This window comes from Python bivittatus, unplaced genomic scaffold (assembly GCF_059951505.1).
Source record: "Python bivittatus isolate LINGU-HERP-01145 unplaced genomic scaffold, Pbiv_v1 ctg000100_np1212, whole genome shotgun sequence".
Classification (NCBI taxonomy): domain Eukaryota; kingdom Metazoa; phylum Chordata; class Lepidosauria; order Squamata; family Pythonidae; genus Python; species Python bivittatus.
In genome coordinates, this window is record NW_028277038.1 from 2,536,342 (window position 1) to 2,555,452 (window position 19,111).

General features: G+C 51.0%; 3 protein-coding genes across 5 annotated transcripts; 2 read left to right on the forward strand and 1 right to left on the reverse strand.

The window, feature by feature from the left end:
• The first annotated feature begins 806 nt into the window (after positions 1 to 806).
• KMT5A (lysine methyltransferase 5A) lies at positions 807 to 10,499 on the forward strand. 2 transcript variants are annotated; one of them, XM_088135252.1, is made up of 8 exons: positions 818 to 1,033; positions 3,013 to 3,128; positions 4,271 to 4,424; positions 5,684 to 5,894; positions 6,022 to 6,109; positions 6,872 to 6,931; positions 7,139 to 7,329; positions 8,326 to 10,496. In XM_088135252.1, the coding sequence occupies exons 1-8, from the start codon at positions 1,024 to 1,026 to the stop codon at positions 8,534 to 8,536; spliced, it is 1,041 nt and encodes a 346-aa protein (XP_087991378.1). In that variant the 5' UTR covers positions 818 to 1,023; the 3' UTR covers positions 8,537 to 10,496. The 2 variants fall into 2 exon arrangements, with proteins under 2 accessions (XP_087991379.1, XP_087991378.1); XM_088135253.1 differs by lacking the exon at positions 6,872 to 6,931 and having other exon boundaries at positions 807 to 1,033; positions 8,326 to 10,499.
• Positions 10,498 to 14,707, reverse strand: RILPL2 (Rab interacting lysosomal protein like 2). Its single transcript, XM_007424651.4, has 4 exons — positions 14,067 to 14,707; positions 12,969 to 13,120; positions 12,187 to 12,297; positions 10,498 to 11,357 (listed from the first exon to the last, which is right to left on the reverse strand). Exons 1-4 carry the CDS (start codon positions 14,430 to 14,432, stop codon positions 11,333 to 11,335), a joined length of 654 nt encoding a protein of 217 aa, XP_007424713.1. The 5' UTR covers positions 14,433 to 14,707; the 3' UTR covers positions 10,498 to 11,332.
• A 478-nt stretch (positions 14,708 to 15,185) lies between these two features.
• Positions 15,186 to 17,588, forward strand: SNRNP35 (small nuclear ribonucleoprotein U11/U12 subunit 35). Of its 2 annotated transcripts, none has more exons than XM_007424652.4 (2): positions 15,186 to 15,562; positions 16,457 to 17,588. In XM_007424652.4, exon 2 carries the CDS (start codon positions 16,459 to 16,461, stop codon positions 17,233 to 17,235), a length of 777 nt encoding a protein of 258 aa, XP_007424714.1. In that variant the 5' UTR covers positions 15,186 to 15,562; positions 16,457 to 16,458; the 3' UTR covers positions 17,236 to 17,588. The 2 variants fall into 2 exon arrangements, with proteins under 2 accessions (XP_007424714.1, XP_087991383.1); XM_088135257.1 differs by lacking the exon at positions 15,186 to 15,562 and adding an exon at positions 15,661 to 15,790.
• Positions 17,589 to 19,111: the final 1,523 nt, after the last annotated feature.

Consider the following 19,111-nt stretch of genomic DNA (forward strand, 5'->3'; position numbering starts at 1 on the left):
GAGGTCAAAAGACCGCTAGAGAGAGCACTGCGCAGGCGCGGTAAAGGCTGTGCAGCAGAGACGGCCAAACGCCGTTGCTGTGCTCTTTCGAGGGTGAAGTTATTTTTTTTTGCTCTTTGTGTTGGGAAAAAAACGAGAAAACGTGAAGTTTAAATAGCGATTATTTGAGGAGCTTCTCCTTGCAACTGTTCCTTCTGTAACTATTAAATAGCGTCCGCTTCTCCAATAAGGGGCTTCTTAAGAAAGACCAAATGCGCTACAGTACTGTATTTCTCATTCCAGGCTTGGCTTAGTACGATGGTGGGCGTCCTACTTCTCAGGGTTAAAAAAAAAATGCTATCAGTGGTAAACCAACCACCGTTACGATGATAAGCAATTCCTAATACAACGCCACGTTATTGAAAAGGAAACCAATTTGCAACGGAGACGCGCACGGGGCCCTGCAATGTGCTGCTGCTGCTGCTGCTGCTGCTGCTGCACGAACGCTCCCACGTTGCACGTCTGCAGCGTCATCCGGTCGCTCTCCGGCCAAGTTGCCGCAGTTATGACTTAGCAAACGTTTAGCCGTGTGTTCAACGGGCCTCTCCGTCGAGCCGAGCTGCAGCACCCGCGGCTGCGTTCCCCCCCAACGCGTGGCCAGCGAAGGGCCGTTTCCCACCCGCGGCCGCCCCCGGGAAGCGAGAAACGGCCGGGCGCCGCTTCCGCCCCCCCACGTGGCTCCTTCGCAGCCGGAGAAGGAGGCGGAATCGCCGCGGCCCGCCTCCTCCAATCAGGCGCCGGCTCGCCGCCCCGCCGCCCAATCAGCGCCCGGCAAGTGCATTTCAAACGCTCCCTGCTCGGGCTGCGGCGCGAAGCTGCGAGGGCGAAGCGGGGGGGGGCTGGTTCCGCCGCCCAATCGGGAGCCCGGAGGGGCGTGAGTGGCAGTCCGGGGGGGTGGGGGTCCCCCCCGAGAAAAATCTTGGCAGCTCTTCGGGGAGGGGGCGTCCTCCCCTTTGCCGCGAGCGTCAAAAAAAGCAGAGGAGCATGGCGAAAGGTAATCTCTGCAGCCCTCCCGGGAGGAGTATCATGCTGGATGGGAGGGGGCTCGGAGGAGGCGCGAGGCCGGAGCAGGGGGCTCGGCGTGGAGGGGGACGGGGCTGGGGATGATGAGCGCTGTAGTCGAACGCAGAGTTGGGGGAAAGGGGAAGCTGGCTGCGTTTGTCCGCCGAAAGGATGGAAGGCTGGGCGCGAAGACGCCTTATCGCCTATTCCAGCCTTTCGCCAACCTGGCGACTTTAAGACACGCGGACTTCAACTCCCAGAATTCCCCAGCCACCATGGGTGGACTTCAGCTCCCAGAATTCCCCAGCCAGCATATCGCAACCCTGGGCTCACCTGCTCTGGAGGAAAGGAGCCCCCTTAATCCCCCGGGCTCGGATCAGGGAGCCCCTTTCCAAAATATCTGGAAGAGAGCAGGCTGGGGAAGCCCAGGGGTGCCTTAAGCCGGCCTTTCTGCCCACTGAGGTCTCCATCACCGGTGCTCCGGGAAGGGATATTCCCCCATGTGATCTGATGCTTCGTAACTTTTCAAGTCTGCCTCTTAAAATGGAATGAAAGGATATGGTTTGGGTTTTTTTCTGCTGATGTTTTTGGACCAGCATGCTATTTTCTGCCCTCCACTTGGGAGGTTATGAATTATAGCAGTTATTTGGACCCAGACGTGACTCGGCCAGCCTCAGAGACACAAAAGTCCCGCAGCCTCCCTCAAATGTTCCCCTTTCGTTGAATTCAATCTCCTTTGCTTGCGAGGACCTAAGGCAGGAGTTCAGGTGGACAATGACCCTTTAGGAACAGTGTTTTTCAAACCTGGCCACTTTGAGATGTGTGGACTTCAAGTCCCAGAATCCCCCAGCCTGGGAGTTGAAGTCCACCCATCTTAAAGTTGCTAAGGTTGAGGAACCCTGCCCCTTGGGAAGAAGGCCTATTGAACAAGAGAGGAGAATTCTGACTAAGCCCTTGTGTATTTGTACAAAAGATGTAAAATCTCCTTTGAGTTGAGCTCAACTCTTGGCAACTGCATGGATTAATCTGGGCAATTTCAGTCTTTATTGCTTTCTTCTGGGATGGGTCATTGACTTCCCAGTCTAGCCTCTGGTCTTAGGACTTCCTGGTGGTCTCCCATCCAAAGAGCAACCCAGTCTTCCCCTGATTAATTTTTCAAAAGCATCTAGCCTTCCCTTGTGTGTCCTGGTTTCTGTTGCCTTGACTCTTCTCCTTTAATTCTCCTTGCTGCTTTTCATTTCCAGCTACAGGCCTGCAGGCAGGGAGCAAGGGGAGGGGAGCAATGGGATTTCCAGGGCAGAGGAATCCGGCTACCCAGGGGGTGAAAAGCTCACTTTCCATGTGGCTCAATTGAAAGACGTTTCTGAACGCCTGTGGGGCGTTGGCTCTTCTCCTGTAGGAAGGACAGAAATCCGCCTGGCCGGGCTTCCCACCAGGGCTGTCGCTTGGGTTGAATTTCTGCCAGATGCCAGAGCCCAGATATAAAGGACGAACGATGCGCGCAGGGTGCTAAGTCATTATGGCTTGCCAGCCGTCCCTTACGGCCTAGCGGTTGGGACCAGCCACAGCTTCCAGCAAAGAGTGACTCTGGGCGCCGGGCTCGCCGGACCCTTCAGAAAGGCCCCCGCTGATCTGGAATATATGCTGGCCATATAAATGGGATCAATGAAGAAATAATCCGTGCGAGCAGCTCGCCCGGCCCGTGCACGAGGAGGACAAGCGCTTGCGCGGCGGATCCCCCGCTGCGCCCTCCGGCGTCGCTCCAGCCCCAGCGACAGGGGCGTCCTTCGCCGCGGGGCTGAGCTGGCTGGCGGCAGCGTTGCGCTCGGCGCGTCCAGCCCTTTAAACCTGGTCGGGGCGGGCGGCGGCGACGGCTCCACCTCCTGCCGCTGCCGCCGCTCCGCCAGCTGTGCCCGCCGCGGCCGGGCTCTGATCGCGCCCTCCCTTCCTTCTGCCCTCTTTCTCCCGCAGGCCGGCGGAAGATGCCCAAGCCCCAGCCGGGGAGAGCGGCGGACGAGGCGGAGCAGGGCACGGGCGGCGGCGGCGGCGCCGAGAAGCGGGAGCCGGCCCGCCCCAGGATGAACGGGGTAAGCCGCGGCGCCGGCCTGCTCGCTCGCTCGCCCGCCCGCCCGCCCCCCCGATGGCGAGCAGCGGCCGCCGAGCAGCCCCGGGGAAGCTGCCGTGCGCCCAGGGCGCAGCGCGAGCGGGCAGCCGGCGAGATCGCGCCGGGGGCGGGAAGGGGGAACCTCGGGGAGCCGGCAAGGGGGGCGGCGGCGACCCTCTGCTCCTTCCCCGCCCGGGCTCCCTGCTTCCCGGGTCCAGGACGAAACCCGCGCCGACCAGAGCCCGCTCCTCGCCCGTGTTGTTCTTCCTCCGCGAACAATAGTTCGAACCCTTCCTGGAAAAAGAGACAGGGGCGTTGCTGCAGCCAGGAGAGGAGCCTTCCCCGTGCTGGAGCTGTGACTTCCATCGTCCTGTGCCAGCTGGCTTGGGGGAATGGGCAGGGTAGTCCAGCACCCCCGGGTGGGGCACTGGGTGAAGGAACCCCCCCCCAAGGAACCCTTGCGGGTGGGTGGGCAGGTGGAAAGCTGCTGGACATCTACGGATAACGGTTGTTGCGGGCTAAAATGGGGGGGTTCGGATGGGAATTTATTATTATTTTTATTAACTGTGTAATTAACGAATGGCAATTAATGAAATGAGAGCCAGTTTGGTCCAGCAGTGAAGGCCCCAAGTCAGGAAGCAGGAAACAGCAAGTTCTAGTCCTGCTTTCAGCCTGAAAGCCGGCTGAGTGACTTGGGGCCAGTCCCTCTCTCTTGGCCCAACCCACCTCGCAGGGTTGTTGTTGTGGGGAAAATAGGAGGAGGCAGGAGAATTAAGTATGTTTGCCTTTATGATATATGGATTTCAACTCCCAGAATTCATGCTGGCTGTGAACAGTGTTTTTCAAACTCAGCAACTTTAAGATGTATGGACTTCAACTCCCAGAATTCCCCAGCCAGCCATGCTGGCTGGGGAATTCTGGGAGTTGAAGTCCACGCCTCTGAAAGGTACTAAGGTTGAGAAACAGTGGTTTAGTGCATTGTTTGAACCTCAGCTACGCTCTGTGGCTTAGCACGCTGTATGAACCTAATCCCTTTTGGGGGTATTATTCAGCAAACACTGCTGAAGCAAACAATGGCTCAGCGCATGGGCGAGCGAAGTCTGTGTTTTTCCAATCTCGCTTTAGGAGAACATATTCGCTTGTCAGTCCAAAATCTACAGCTACATGAGTTCCAGTAAAAATGCCACCTCTCGGCCTCCGCTTCAAGAGGAAAACTCCGCCACTCATCCCGAGGCGAAAAGTCAAACTTGCAAACTTGAATCTTGTCAAAAAACAGAGGGTAAGAAGAATACATTTCTGGTGTGGGAATGGGCTGTGCACCCTGGCTGCTTTATAATGGGGGGTGGGGGGGTGTTGCATGCTAAAATGATTGCGTGCATTCAGAAAGGAAATGTTGCTTGAACTGTGGAAGGAGGAGAGAGCTGCATTAGTGCGTGTACCCAGAAATTAGAAAGGAATCTGGTGGTGCTTTTTCAGCCTACCAAATTTTATTAAAAGGTGCACGCTTTCAGACTGCTCTAGCCAGCATCCAACCTGTTGCTCGTGGCTTCTTAGGGTGCTGTTGGCAACCAGCCAACCTTTTTCTAAAATTTCTTTTATTAGGGATAGCAAATACCCCGGGTTCTACAGGTGGAGGGATAGCCAGAGTATCATTCAGCTTTTGAAGCGGTCAGCGAGGATTGGTACTTTTTCATTCAAGCCGCTGGATTAATTCCTACAATGTAATCCAAAGGATTGTTTCACAGTTTGGATTTCCCCATCTCAGCCCACTCCCCTCCCTGTCTGTTGCTTTCAATGAGCCCACAATGCTGAATTTAAAAAAAAAAGAAAAAAGAGGGAAGGAGTGTAGGAGGGGAACTCAAAAGTTTCTACATTTTCTGTTGGTGTTGGATTCCGGTACTCATATTCCCCAGCAAGAACCAATGGGAGCTGTAGTGGAGAAGTCTTTGGAGGGTTTGAACGCTGCACCTCAGATCTTCGGGAGAGCCGCATTCAGCCACCCAGCAACGCTATTTCCTTTACTTAAACCATTTATAGAACCACCCATCTCGCTGCAGTGACTCTGGGCAATGCACAGAGGATCCAAACCAGCAAAACATCATGCAATAAACCTAAATTCATAATGATAATAACGCGTAGTGCATGCCTCGACCTAAAAAGGCAAGATTAATTCATACAGATCAAATCCACCAAGAGGGCTGATTTAACGGCCACCCCCAGTGCCTGGGAAAAAACCCAGATCTTAATGCCTTACGAAAGGTCAGAAGACTCTGGGCCCTCCTGACCACTGGGGAGATGCTACTCCACGACAGGGAAGATCATGAGGTTTCTGAGAGGCAGGGAGGTGAATTTTCATTTTTTTTTTTTTCCAGATTTTGAGAGAGATCAGGGCAGGGGAGTGGCACGTCCTAAGGATAGGACTTGGATTCTTTGCAGGGGTCCTGTTTTAAACAGGAGCTCTGTTTTCCAAGGAGCAAAGGGAAAAATGTAAGATCTGTTATGCTGGCTTGCTCTCTCCCCCCCCCGCAAACATCGCAGACAAAACACAGGTTGGCGATTCAGCCTCCAGCGCTGCAAAATCCGAGGGCCCGAACACCAAAGCAACTGAATGTGAATCCTTAGCTTCCGTCTCCAGCCCAAATCCCGAAGCTGCGGAAACGCAGAAACTCCCGCCTGCCAAATTGGAGGAGGCTGCCAGCCAAAAGCAAGCCCCGAAGAAGGGAGGCAAAAAACCTGGTCCCCGGAGGAAGTGAGTTCAGCTTAAATGAAAGAGGTGGGGGGCTTTGGGTAACTTATTTTGACTTTCGGGCCCATTCAGATGCAGCCAGGAAGCGCCAGTCCTTCTACGTTCACCTGTCTTCCTCTCTCTATCTCAGAGGCCAAGGAAAAACGCCACCCAACCGAAAGGTGACTGATTATTACCCGGTTAGAAGAAGCTCCAGAAAGAACAAAAAAGAATTACAGGTATTGTCTGTCTGACAGCTTCCCTCTCCCTACTAACAAAATTGTTCCTTTGGGAATGGTAGAAATTCCCAAATTCCACCCCGTCCAACCTTGCCATGTGGGATAAAGTAGCTGCCGAGGATTTTAAAAAGATGAAATGTTTGCATTAAATAGAGGGGGCTGTTTTACTCCGTAGAACAGGTGTTTTTGAAATAAAGAAAGCAGCTGTCAGAGTAGTTGAGCTGTGCAGAATATTCATTTAAATAGCGTCGGTTTAAGACGTTTTTCTTTTTCTTTTAACGAGGGTTTGTCCCTCCCTGAAATTAAATTGGGGGTTATAAGAATATGCTGCTCTTGAGGGTTGCCACATTCAGAGTTTGATTCTCCAGATATGTTGGACTACAATTCCATCATTCCCAGCTGTGGCCAGCATCTGCTTGGCTGGCACCTTAACGCTGTAGTCCTTCTCAACTATAAACCTTGTGGAGTTCAAGATCCTTATTCCCTGCAAATATACTTTTCTTTTGCTTACATTTGCATCTGATATCAAACCTAAGGATCCATTTGCAAGATTCTTTATACAGGCTGCTGTCCTATGCTTTTTATCTGGGAGTAATTCGGCAGAATCGGGTGGAATATTTTTCCACTCGTCTGCAGAAGTTGCAGTAAGCAGTAAAATACTAGGCATGACAGGGTGATTTTCTACACCTGCAGCCTTAAGCACAGCATTGGCATCTTGCAATTCGTAACAGTAACTGCCTGCGTTTTCTTCTGTCTCTGTAGACGGAGGAGAAGAAACGGATAGATGAGTTAATCAAGAGTGGGAAAGAAGATGGAATGAAGGTAAATGCAGCGTCGCTTTGTTCTTGGATGGAACCAGGGCGTGCAGCAAACAGCCTTTCGCTTTTGATCGTTCCATCGATTTAGGAGACCTTCTTAAAATCTGCCCTTCGGGTTCAAGATAGGACAGAAACCTGAGTGGCACGCGAGTTCAAGAAAGTGTCCAAAAACGTTTCTACTCTGGATAATTTGCTTTGCTTTCCTCGGTAGATTGACTTCATTGATGGCAAAGGGCGAGGCGTCATTGCAACCAGGCATTTTAACAGGGGAGAATTTGTGGTTGAATATCATGGGGACCTCATTGAAATCACGGATGCGAAGAAACGAGAAGCTGCTTATGCCCAAGACCCATCTACTGGCTGTTATATGTACTACTTCCAGTATTTGAGCAAGACTTTCTGGTGAGTTTTCTTCCCTGTCTCTCTCTCCTTCCTCAACTTCCTCTCTCCCTCCCTCCCTCCCTCCCTCTCCTTCTCTTCCTCCTTCCTTCCTTCCTTCCTTCCTTCCTTCCTTCCTTCCTTCCTTCCTTCCTTCCTTCCTTCCTTCCTTCCTTCCTTCCTTCCTTCCTCATCTCCTTCCTCCCTCCCTCCCTCCCTCCCCTGCCCCTGAAAACCAATTTTCCCCATTAAAATTACAAAACAATGACCTCAAAAACATTGAATAGCTAAGAGACAAAAGAAAATACCCTTGTTCATTAAAATCAAGAAAGCAATGGTCAGAGTAGTTGAGGGTTTCTGTGCAGCATATTCTTTTATAATCATGCTGGTTTAAGCTGTGTTGTGTTTTCTTTTTTTACATGAGGGTTTGTTCCTCCCTGAAATTAAAATTGGGGATTGAAGAAGGTAGCTGGAAGAACGCTGCTCTTGAGGTTGCCAGATTCAGTTTGATTCGTGTGTAGCATTAAGGGGGGGTGGAGGTTGGTTGGTTTGGGGCAACGTTTGTGAACAAATGTTTATTAAGCTTACCAGCTGCCCAGTTCGCAAGAGTGACTCTGGATGATTCACAATTTAAAGAAACATGAAAACAAGGAATTAAAAATAAAATACAACACTGGGTCAAATAATGTAATAAACTTCTGAACAGATAAAACAATGGGATGAAGTAATGGCAGAAATAACAATAGGAACAGAAGTAACAATAGTCATAGAAGCAACCAAGTCCAGTCAGCACATTTGAAACCATAGTTTACAGCCTTATGACTCATCCAACAAACCACGGTTTACAGCAATGAGGCTCTTGTTTTAAAATTCCACCTGCTTGCCAGCTCCGTGGCCAATTGGGCTCCTTTCTACTGAAATGCCTCTCCAAGGAATTTGTAAACGGCTACCCATTCTCGGGCCGGAGAAATAACGCTTTCCTGTTTTTTCCCTTTCCTCAACACAAACCCCACCCCTTAGCGTCGATGCTACCAAAGAGACAAACCGCCTGGGACGTCTGATCAATCACAGCAAGTGTGGGAATTGTCAGACAAAACTCCACGACATCGGTGGCGTTCCCCACCTCATCCTGGTGGCCTCCCGTGACATTAAAGCTGGCGAGGAACTGCTGTACGATTACGGGGATAGGAGCAAAGCTTCTCTGGAGGCCTATCCTTGGCTGAAACACTGAGGGATCTCATGCGCGAGAGCAAGCGTTGGTTTTCCTTGAAGAGGACTCGTTGGCGGCTCTTATGGGCGATTACTTGCAAGAGATGCTCCTCCGTGGCTAGCTGAAAAGCCAGCAAGAGATGCTCCTCCGTGGCTAGCTGGAAAGCCAACAGGGGCGACGGAGTGTCTTCACCCAAATGAACTTATATATGAAATGCCTGATTCCTTCTTCTTCTGCATCAGCTTCACTGGGGTCTCTGCTATGACTCATTCTTCCTGTCTGCATGGGGATAGTGGAAAGATTCGAACTTCTGAACTCCATGGGTTTTTTACAAAGGAAATGCATCCCTTGAAACTGGTCTAAGGTGGGCTTACTCAAGAGAGGGTGAACAATCACAATCTCCCGTGAATTTTGTGAAGGGAACCTGGTTTCCACCCCCCTTTTCTTGACCAGGCACCAGCGATGACAGCAAGAACATTTAAGGGACAGTGTATAATTTTCCTTAGATTTCTTTGAGTTTGGGAGCTTCATCCAGGATTATCACGTCTGCTTTGGGGGCTGGAGATGTGCGGTGATCAGGGCCTGAGATCCCGGATGAGAAGATCATACTTCTGCTAGAAAGTCAGGAGATGGACTAGTTCAGGAGAGCCGTGGGAAGGGCAAGGAACGCCACACTTTCGAAGCGACCCACCCATCGTTTGCAAGCTTTCCGGCAAGGGGAAGAAAATTGGAAACCGACTTCCGCATCTGCCCACCCAAGAATCGCTTGTTCTGTTCTGGGCTCAGCGTCCGCGAGGAACTGCCAGGGTTGGGAGTGGGGCAGGATTCCCTACAGACCAGGCATTCTGCCGTTCCATCCTTTGCCGTTGTGAGCCGTTAAAAATCGCCATCGGCGAGTTGAGGGAGGAAGAAGGCGAATGGAGCACGGGGGGGGAGTGACAAACCCAGAAGCTAAACGGCCTGCGGTTTGCTTTTGCTAGTTCCTGAATTGGGAGGAGAAGCAAGCTTCGTGTTGACCGTGGTTTTCCCTGTTGGTGCTTTCTGGCACCAAAGATCACCCAGTTTTACCTTCCCCGCCCCCATTTTTTGGGGGGGAGGTTGCTGGGTATTTGTTTAACAAATGTTGCTTGGCTCTTGATGGCAATGTGGCACTGGAAAACCAGTAGAGGATTTGAGCTGTGCTCTGTTTCTCCCCCCCCCCTCTGGAAAAGGAAAGAGGAAAAACTGCTTTTAATTGAATCTGGGGCTCTGTCTTCAACAGGGACTTTTAGCCACAAAGTGTTTTAGGATGAAATCACTTCCCACATCTGTTGACTTCCCCAGTTTGGCTCTGGAGCAACCTTAACATTATTTAACTTGGCCGACGGAACTGCGTTCCCAACGTTGGACTCTCTCCCCCACTCGGGTGTGTAGAAACAGGCGAAGGGGGTCAGAGCTGATGGAATCGATTCCCTCCTGGAAAAAGTGGATTTGCTAGAGTGTTTTCCTCCCGCTGGCACCAAGCTCTTGCAGCTTTTCCCAACCTGCCTCCTGTCAGTTGTGTTGGGACTACAGCTCCCAGAGTTCCTAGCTCCCACCCCTGGTGGGGGCTAGTTGGGGAGGGCTGCAATAAAGCACTTTCGGGGAGAGAATTCCAGGCCGTGAATGCATCAGAATTAGGAGGCAGAATCCAGGGAAACATGTTTTCCTAGTTTACTTCTCTGCCTGAGATTCACATATGTCACTGTTTTCCTGTGCCCACTAGATGTGTGGGGACGACACACCTGGCTGGGAATCCTGGGAACTGTAGTCCCAGCTGAGCATCACACTCTTGCAGGCCGAGAGCGCACAACCCCGGACACTGTTTCAAAAGCCTATGATATCCTGATGCTGGAGCTACAAAAATTGGGGACCTGGGGTGGTAATGTATTTTTTAAAATTAATAAAAAAAAGACTATCTGAATAAAATTATTTCTCTGTATAAGAATACAAATAAAACAACCTATTTATTAACAGCGAATACTTTATTTTGTATCTGGGAGTGATGGAGGTCTTGATAGCCCTTAATTGTTAATTTGAAAACGCATACAAGTCAGGGTGTGAGGCTAGTTTCACACATTGTACTAGTGAGTTGTTCTGTTTTTTCAAATCCTAGTTTATATGTGGTGTGAATCCAGGCAATTGTGGCTTAGGCACGAGCCCGGTTTGAATCTACCAAGTCTCTGAACTACAAAAGCAAAACAACTTCCATAACTAGATCATGACAAACCATAGATAAGCAAACCATGGCTTACTACAGTACGTGACCTCAGCCTTCTTGTACACCTTACTGTTCCTGTGCGTTATTGTTCATTTGGCTATGTGTGAATGTTTAAGTGATTCTGTCAATAAACTCGCAATGCTGAACCAGCCACATTAGGCTAATTGAGAAAACTCTAAATTAGGGTTTGTACTCCGTAATGTAGCCAGTTCTACTGTTCGGACAAAACCCTTCCTCCTGGACACAACCCTTCTAAAAATTGGGAAGCCGTGTTTGCAAACATCTTTTCAAGGATTCTAGAAACCAAAGTGCATAAATTTATTCTGCTGGCCGCAGACATACAAACGTTTCCAGTCAAAATTGTAAAGGCATTCTCAGAATACCTGCCTTAAAAGTCCCCAACGTTTGGAAGGCCACAGGGTGAGAAAGCTTTATGCCAATGAGAAAATGGAAGAGGATCGCCAGTTTGGATCAGTCCAGATGCTGAAGCTTCCACCAGTTGCAGTGAATCACTAAACAGTCTTCAAGTATTGCAACTGCTGGACATTCAGGTTGTGACCGCCCAGCGCGGAGAGGCTTCATCGTAACTTTTTAAACGCGAACCTGCAGTTGAAGGAGGGAGTTAGTGTGGGAGTGGCAGGAACAGAATCCGAAATCCTAAAGACAAGGGGAGTAACTGTTGCTTTAATAAAAGTCTGGACTACTTCAACAAATTCTGGGCATGTACCAATAGTTTGAATCCGGATAACTGAACGCCGAGCTTGCTCCTCACTTGCAGTGTTCACCAAAACAAGTATGGAAAATTACTGGCGCTTTCTGAAAGTCTAGTTAAAGAAAAGAATAATAGGCGAGCGGTAGATATTTTTTTGCTCAGTGTGCAAAGATCCTAGATGGATTCTCCAGGGCAGTGTTTCTCAACCTTAGGAAGTTTTAAGACATGTGGACTTCAACTCCCAGAATTCATGCTGGCTGGGGAATTCTGGGAGTTGAAGGCCACACGTCTTAAAGTTCCCAAGGTTGAGAAGCACTCCTCTAGGGAGCAGGTGATGGAGGAGATTGGCTTAGAGTGAAACCTGTCCCTGTGATGGAATGGACTTATGAAGGCCATGCTCAGGGAGATAAGCATGTTCTTAGCCCCCAACAGGAGCGTGGGAAGTTCAAGAAGATGAGGCTGGCACCTCCCTAAGGCATTCACGGCGTTGTGGCTGGCTGGCTGGCTTGGGAACTTGGGTTCAGTCTGGGGAGATTTCTGTCCTGAGGTTGAAGCTAATAAACGCAACAGAACTGTATTTGCATTGTCTCTTGGAGTTCTTTGGGCTGAACTTGACAGTCCCTTGTCTTAATCAAAGACCTTGCCTTGATTTTATTCTGCTGGTGGGCCATTCATCTGAGGTTTTCACTGGTCTTCAACACCTCTCACAATGGTACTCACCATTGCTTGACTGTCGTTTTCTCTTTACGTCTACTGGAACCAGAGGGTGTGCTTACAGTCACTTCCCTCTGCGTGGGACTGGCCTTATCCTGCTTCTGAGAAATGAAACCACTGGTGGTGGTGAAGAAAAAGAGAAAAAAACGGGCTGTTTATTGCCACCCCTTACACATCAAAACCACATCCAACTCCTCACCTGTGCCTTTGTTTGCACCACATGCTGAATCACCAACGAGCAAACCATCTTTTATCCTAGTGGGTTGGGCCAACCCAGACTCTCCCTTTAGCGTGCAGTGTGTGATACAAACCCACAATTTGGGGTTCATTGGGTACATCATGGTCCAGTTAGCCATGGGGGTTAGACACCATTGCTGGCCAAACATTCTTCCATGTACCTAACACTGATGCACATTTTAATGAGTTTTATTCCGGCAAATAATAACATGCCACCATTTAAAAAGCCATCCTCTACATTTATGGCCCTCAGAATGAGGAGTTTACCACTGGTGAAAATAATTCTGCGAGAATTTAAGTGTGCTGTCCAAATATGAGGATGTAATGAGGAAGGTGACCCCACCACACGCACTGGAGGCATCTCAGTGGGGAACAGGATACAGTCAAAGAAATTAATGGATGAGTCAAAACTGTTGGTTAATGGAAACCATGGACCTTAAGTCCTGATTTGCTCACAAACTAATCATGCTGCAGCTTCCACGTGTCTTAAAGTTCCCAAGGCTGAGAAGGCCAGCGTGCAAATTCACATGTCAAGGGTTGCCTTTTCATACCTCTTGTAGCATTCCAACTCTTCCTGCACGAAGAGGAGCTGCGCCTTCAGATGGTTGCGCTCCTGGAGAACTTCCTTCAGCTCCTGCAGTGTAAAGCGGGGGCGGTTCACGTCCGTGAGGTCAACGATCATCTTGTTGGGACCCGGGTTTACCTACAAGGTGATATCATCACAAAATGCACCTGGAGCACCCCAACGGAAATGGAGCTCTTGAGAAGGGGCAACATTAAGGTCGGCAGAGAAGCAAAAAAAAGTTTTGGAAAGTGTGGACATCCTCCCCTCAAGTAAAATCCAGCAAGACAACCCCCATTTTGGGACTGTCGCGCTGATGAAGCATTGCTGGGACGCATCGCGAAACATCTGCAATTCTCGCGATGCGTTTGGTGCCCATCCTGAGCTCAGAGGATCCCCACCCCGCTAAAAACTTAAATAAAAATAATGGAAAATGATACTTGTGGAAGCTAATAAACTCCGGGGAATCTAGCTGTTGGTTATGGGATGCGAAGTTCAGAGCTCAGCTGACTTCTCCTTTCTCCGTGACGCTCTCGGACATGTGACCAAAGGGAGCCTTCAAAGAAGGTGTTGCATCTTCCTTTTCCTAAATCGGAAACTTCCACCTTGTGACTGACGGGTATCACTGGCTGGCAGGCTTTTTGTCCAAACCGTGCCAGAGGCAAACCAAGATGGTCCTACCCTGAACTGATGCCCTGGGCAGCTGATTCTGGGTTCTGGGGAAGATCTGCCCCTTGAATCTTCAATCTATCCCTGCTGTTATGATTATTTAGGGCTACCGGATCCAGATCCCTCTAAATCCGTGTTTCTCAAGCTTGGCCGCTGGAAGAGGGGTGGACTTCAATTTCCAGAATTCCCCAGCCAGCCATGGCTGGCTGGGGAATTCTGGGAGTTGAAGTCCACCCCTCTTCCAATGGCCAAGCTTGAAAAACACTACTTTAAATCATAATTCACACCTGGATTTGAGACGAGGGAAGCAAAAGGACTCAGCCCAGCCCTGTCTCCCTGGAAGATCAAGAGGTCCGCCACCGTCTCCTCTCTACAATCAAGCCGCCGCCTTCTAATTTAGCCTTAGCTTTGGACGTACCTCTCCCGCCGTCCCGGACGTCACCCGCTGCCGGAGGTCCTCCAGTTCCCTTTTCAAGCTGTCCCTTTCCAGCTTCAGGGCCTCCACGGCCAGGTGGTTCTCGCTCACCAGGGCTTCCAACATTTCCAAGATGCTGACCACCTTGAACTGCAAGCGGGCCACCCGGGCGGGGATCTCCGTCTGTGGCTCGGTGCTGAGCGTGTGGAGCTCCCTGCCCAGGATGTAGGAGATGTCGTAGACATCTTCGGCCGTGAGATGGAAGGGGCTCTTTCCGAAAGCACCTTCTGATCCGCTGTTGCCACCACCTCCTCCTCCTCCTTCCTCCTCCTCTTCCTCCTCTTCCTCACAATGCTGCTGAGCTTGCATGCCAGGATCCTGGGGGGCCTATGGGGAGATTCAAGGGCGGGGGGGGACCAGCTAAGCCATGGTGCAAGATGGGCCTCGTCCCAGCAGCCCAACTTCCTTCCTTCTTCGAAAGTTTCAGCTGTGAGCAAACCTCCCTGCGCGGTTTCGAGAGCGAAAGGCTTGCCGAGCCCAATCAAAGGCCGGCAGGAGACGGGGAGCGAAAGGGGGGGATGTAACCATGGAGCCGGAGGGGAAGGCCGGTGGGCAGACTTCCCGTGGCCGAGAGAGAGAGAGAGAAAGGGGAGGGCCGAGGCATTGCACAAGCCGCCCTGCTTCCCCCATCCTGGCATCCAGTCCTGGCAGAGCCTTCCCCGCTCCCTGAGCCAGAAGCAAGTGCAGACTGCGCCCGCTTTCACACCAAGGGCCTCTCTCCCTGGGCCTCCACATGCCTCCCCTGTAAAATGGGCCCAAGGATCCCCTTGTGCATTGACTCTCCTGGTCCGCCTGGGGAGTCCCTTCCTCTGCCCGTGAGTTCTGATAAAGACTAAAAGGCCACCACGGGCAAAAACATCTTCCTGCCCTCGCTTGCAATCCTATATCAACGTAGGATTCGACTGGGGGGGCGAATGGGGCACCCCTCCTCCCATGCATGTTTATTCAGCTGGGCTGGGCTCCGAGGCAAGGGGGCAGCAGCAGCAGGAGAATGTGCGTGCGCGGGTGGCCTGGGCTAGGCTAGGCTACAATTCCCACCCTCTCAGCCCTCCTGGCTGGGGATGATGGGTGCGGAGTTTGGAAAGCACCAGATCTGGGGCGGGAGGGGGAACCTCCAGCCTCTATTTTGCAGCCTTGACCCAGGGCGGGGCCAGACGCCTGCAGGAGCTGCGCGGCGTCTGCCGCCAGGGGGCGCTGGCGGGGAGGCTCCTGGGCCAGCGACTCTTCTTTTCCCGAATGGCAGATTCGCCACCGATGTTGCCTTCAGCAACGGTGGGATCTGGTTTCTTTTGCGTGCAAAAAAGCCCCTGCCTTCAGATAGCAACCTTCGTCCTGCCAGGTCCGAACAATCCCACCTCTCTTGGGAGGCCCCTTTCTTGGAGAATCTGCCCAGCGGAATACGAACCCGCGTCCCTCTTCCTCGCGGCCCGGAGCGTTGAGTGAGTCTGTTTCGTTCTTGCAAATGCTAAAGATGGGGAGGGTTGGGGGGGGGGATATCGGTCGTAGGGAGGGCCAGGGAGGGTGGGAAGCATTCATTCAGGGAGCCCGGGTGCCAGGCATGGTCCTCCAGGCTGGAGAGGAGGAAAGGCAGGGAAAGGGGGTTGCCAACTGACCGGGTTGCCAACGTACCGGGAGAGCCCAGGCTCCTGGGCTTTCAAGAGCTGTGAGTAAGTACAGACTAAGCATGAAGCACGTACAGGAAGGCTGCTTCAGGCTGGACCCGTCCATTTCTACCCCTCTGTCCACCTGGCTAAAGAGAAGGAACCCACTCGTTTTCAGCCACTGTGGTCAGGCAAGGCTCTGGGGCTGGAGGTGGCCCTGTGGCCGCAGGCTGCCCCCCTCGCTTACACCACGTTGGGGTCCCCATCTCGAATGCAAGCGGGCTTGCTTAAGCAAGGTGTGTGGGAGACACACTTTGCCCCTGGTAAGCCCTCCATCCTGGTTTCCAAAGCGGGGAGTAGGGGGGGGATTTTGTTTAGTGCAAGAAGGGACAAAGGGAACCTTGGACAGACGTTCCAGATGCTGTCATTCAACTTTACTACAATGAAGAACGTTCCTGGTGTCTCAGTTCTTCCTGTTTCTTGATCTGGCCTACCTCGCAGGGCCGGCATCCATCTTGAAGGCCCCTCAAGGTCCTCTCTCACCCACCTTAGACTAACCCAAATCAAGGTGGGCTTATTTGGAGCTTCTTTCCCACACGTCCTATCTCAGGACTTCTCCAGGTCCCCTCTTAACGGCTCACGCACACCTTACCCCGAGATCAGAGCCTTTCCGAATGAGACCTCTTAAAGATGCTGGGGGGGATTTTAATCCATGCTTTCTTTTCCCTCCAGCAATGAACGAGTGGGTCCCCATCGCTAAGGAGTACGACCCCCTCAAAGCCGGAAGCATCGATGGCACGGATGAAGAGCCCCATGACCGTGCTGTTTGGAGGGCCATGTCAGCCCGCTACGTCCCCAACAAAGGGGTTTCTGGAGACCCCCACCTAACTCTCTTCGTAGCCAGGCTCAACCTGCAAACCACAGAGGACAAGTTAAAAGAGGTCTTTTCCCGGTACGGAGAGATCCGGAAAATCCGCCTGGTTCGGGACCTGGTCACCGGCTTTTCCAAGGGCTACGCGTTCATTGAATATAAAGAGGAGCGTGCGCTGATGAAGGCCCACCGCGATGCCAACAAGCTCATCATTGACCAGCGAGAGATCTTTGTCGACTTCGAGCTGGAAAGGACCCTCAAAGGCTGGATACCTCGGAGGCTCGGGGGCGGCTTCGGGGGCAAGAAGGAGTCGGGGCAGCTGCGGTTTGGAGGCAGGGACAGGCCCTTCCGGAAACCCATCAACTTGCCTGCCATGAAGAACGATTTTTATGGCGAAGGATCTGTGGGCAAAAGAGAGCGGGCTTGGTCCAGGGGAGGATCGAAGGACTGGAAAACGGGGGACCGAGATCGCGAGAGGAACCGAGAGCCCGGGCGAGCCGAACGGGAGCGATCATGGGGATGGGGCAAGAGCGAAAGGGACCAGGAACGGCGGGTCAGGGACGAAAGAAGCAGAGCCACAGAGGGAAGGGAGAGAGACCGGAAGGACCGGAGCCGGGAGTCCAAAGAAAGCAAGGGGTGAAGGCCGCCATGGATGAAACGTTTCCTTCAAGTGTTGCTCGGCCATAGAACACCAGGGGATAAAACGGGGAGTGTGGGCCTCCCTTCCAAGCCAAGGTGGACCGTTGTCTGGATCACCGCCACGTTAGCATAAAATTGCAGGCAGGAATGGCCACTTCCCAGCTAGAGAAGAGCGAAAGTTGTATCGCAGGCTTCCACAACTGGATACCCTCCAGGTGTGTGGGACTGAATCCCAAGATCTCAAGCCAAGTGTGGCCATTGGAATTATCATCCAATATAGTGTTTCTCAACCTTAGTAACCTTAAGGTTTGTGGAGTTACGTCACATAACGTCAACCTTAGCAACTTTAAGCTAGGTGGACTTCAACTCCCAGAATTCCCCAGCCAGCATGCTGGCTGGGGAATTCTGGGAGTTGAAGTCCACCTAGCTTAAAGTTGCTAAGGTTGAGAAACACTGGTCCAATGTATCTGAAGTGCTGAAAAGGAGAAAGCTAGTTTAGGAATCCTGTCACTGTCCCATACACTAATTCTTGAAAAGGTCTGGACTGATGGAGGATCTTGATTCCACTAGTAGAAACCTTCAGCGGGGCAGCAGTGAATCCATAAAAGGTGATCTAGGATTGAATTGTATATATGGATTTGGGTGACTCAGACCACAGCCTGTTTACTAATCAGTCAAATCAACAGGAGGCCTTTTGCTAATTCAGAAATAGTTTATTTAGCATATTAAAAAAAAAAAAGATCTACAGTTTGATATCATTCTACTTGTCCCCGCCAAACCCTGTTTATTGCCTTTAGCTTTCTAACACCCTGAATCTTGATTAAAAACACAATCTTCTTTGCATATCCTACGGTTGCATGGTTTCTGTTACCCTAGACCTTCCCAGATAATTGTGTTCAAAGAGAACACAGGGAACGGTGATCATTGGTGAAGTGTTAACCCTTGAAGTGTGCAAAAAAATCTTAAATTCAAAAGGGGCTGTTTGGATGTGATTGGAACTGTCCTGAGGGGGAAGTGAGGCTTTTTGGAGCTTGGAACTTGCATGGGTTCAAATTCAAAACAGCCTTCAAGCGCATGACAACCGTTCCTACAGCATGGCCGTCTCCAGAAGTTAAATGTAGGGGGAACCAAAATTGTAATATATATCTATTTTTTAAATCAGCATCAGGACTTAAAAGTGGCGCCCTCTGCTCATTATCATGGAACAGTTTCTGCTTCTGTGTCCTCTATAGGTTGGAACCGAATCTGGCACCTAGCAAGGAATGTAGTTTCCGAGACCCTCATCGTTTTTTTTTTAAATACCATTCAAGGTCCTCATGATGAAGACCTTGTCCATTTTCTCAAAAGGGGCTGAGGAAAGATTCTAGCAATCAGAAGATGGAATTGAAGGTACTTTTCTAGCTCTGATCCAAAACAGAGTAAGGATGCTGAGTTTTGCATCATTTATTCGGGTACTAGAATCAGAATGAGCCTCGTGCAAAAATAGCCCCCCTCCCTAATTTTTAACGTGGGATGGTCATTTAAATTACTATGGCATTACCTGCACTTTTCCAACCCTGTCCGCCCTGTATTGACTGTGTATCAGTGGCGCTGCAGTGCTCAGCTTGCTGTGGGTTGCAAAAATGTTCTGTAAAGGTTTTGCGGCCTGAATGCTTCACACTTAGGATGTACTGCTCTTACACAATGTCATGGGCTGCCAATAAGCGTATCCATGATTTGCAGAACTATGATGATGTGAATGAAGCTAATCGCCTGAGCAATGTGATACTCTAAACCAGTGTTTTTCAAACTTGGCCACTTTAAGATGTGTGGACTTTAACTCCCAGAATTGAAGTCCACACATCTTAAAGCCACCAAGATTGAGAAACACTGCACTA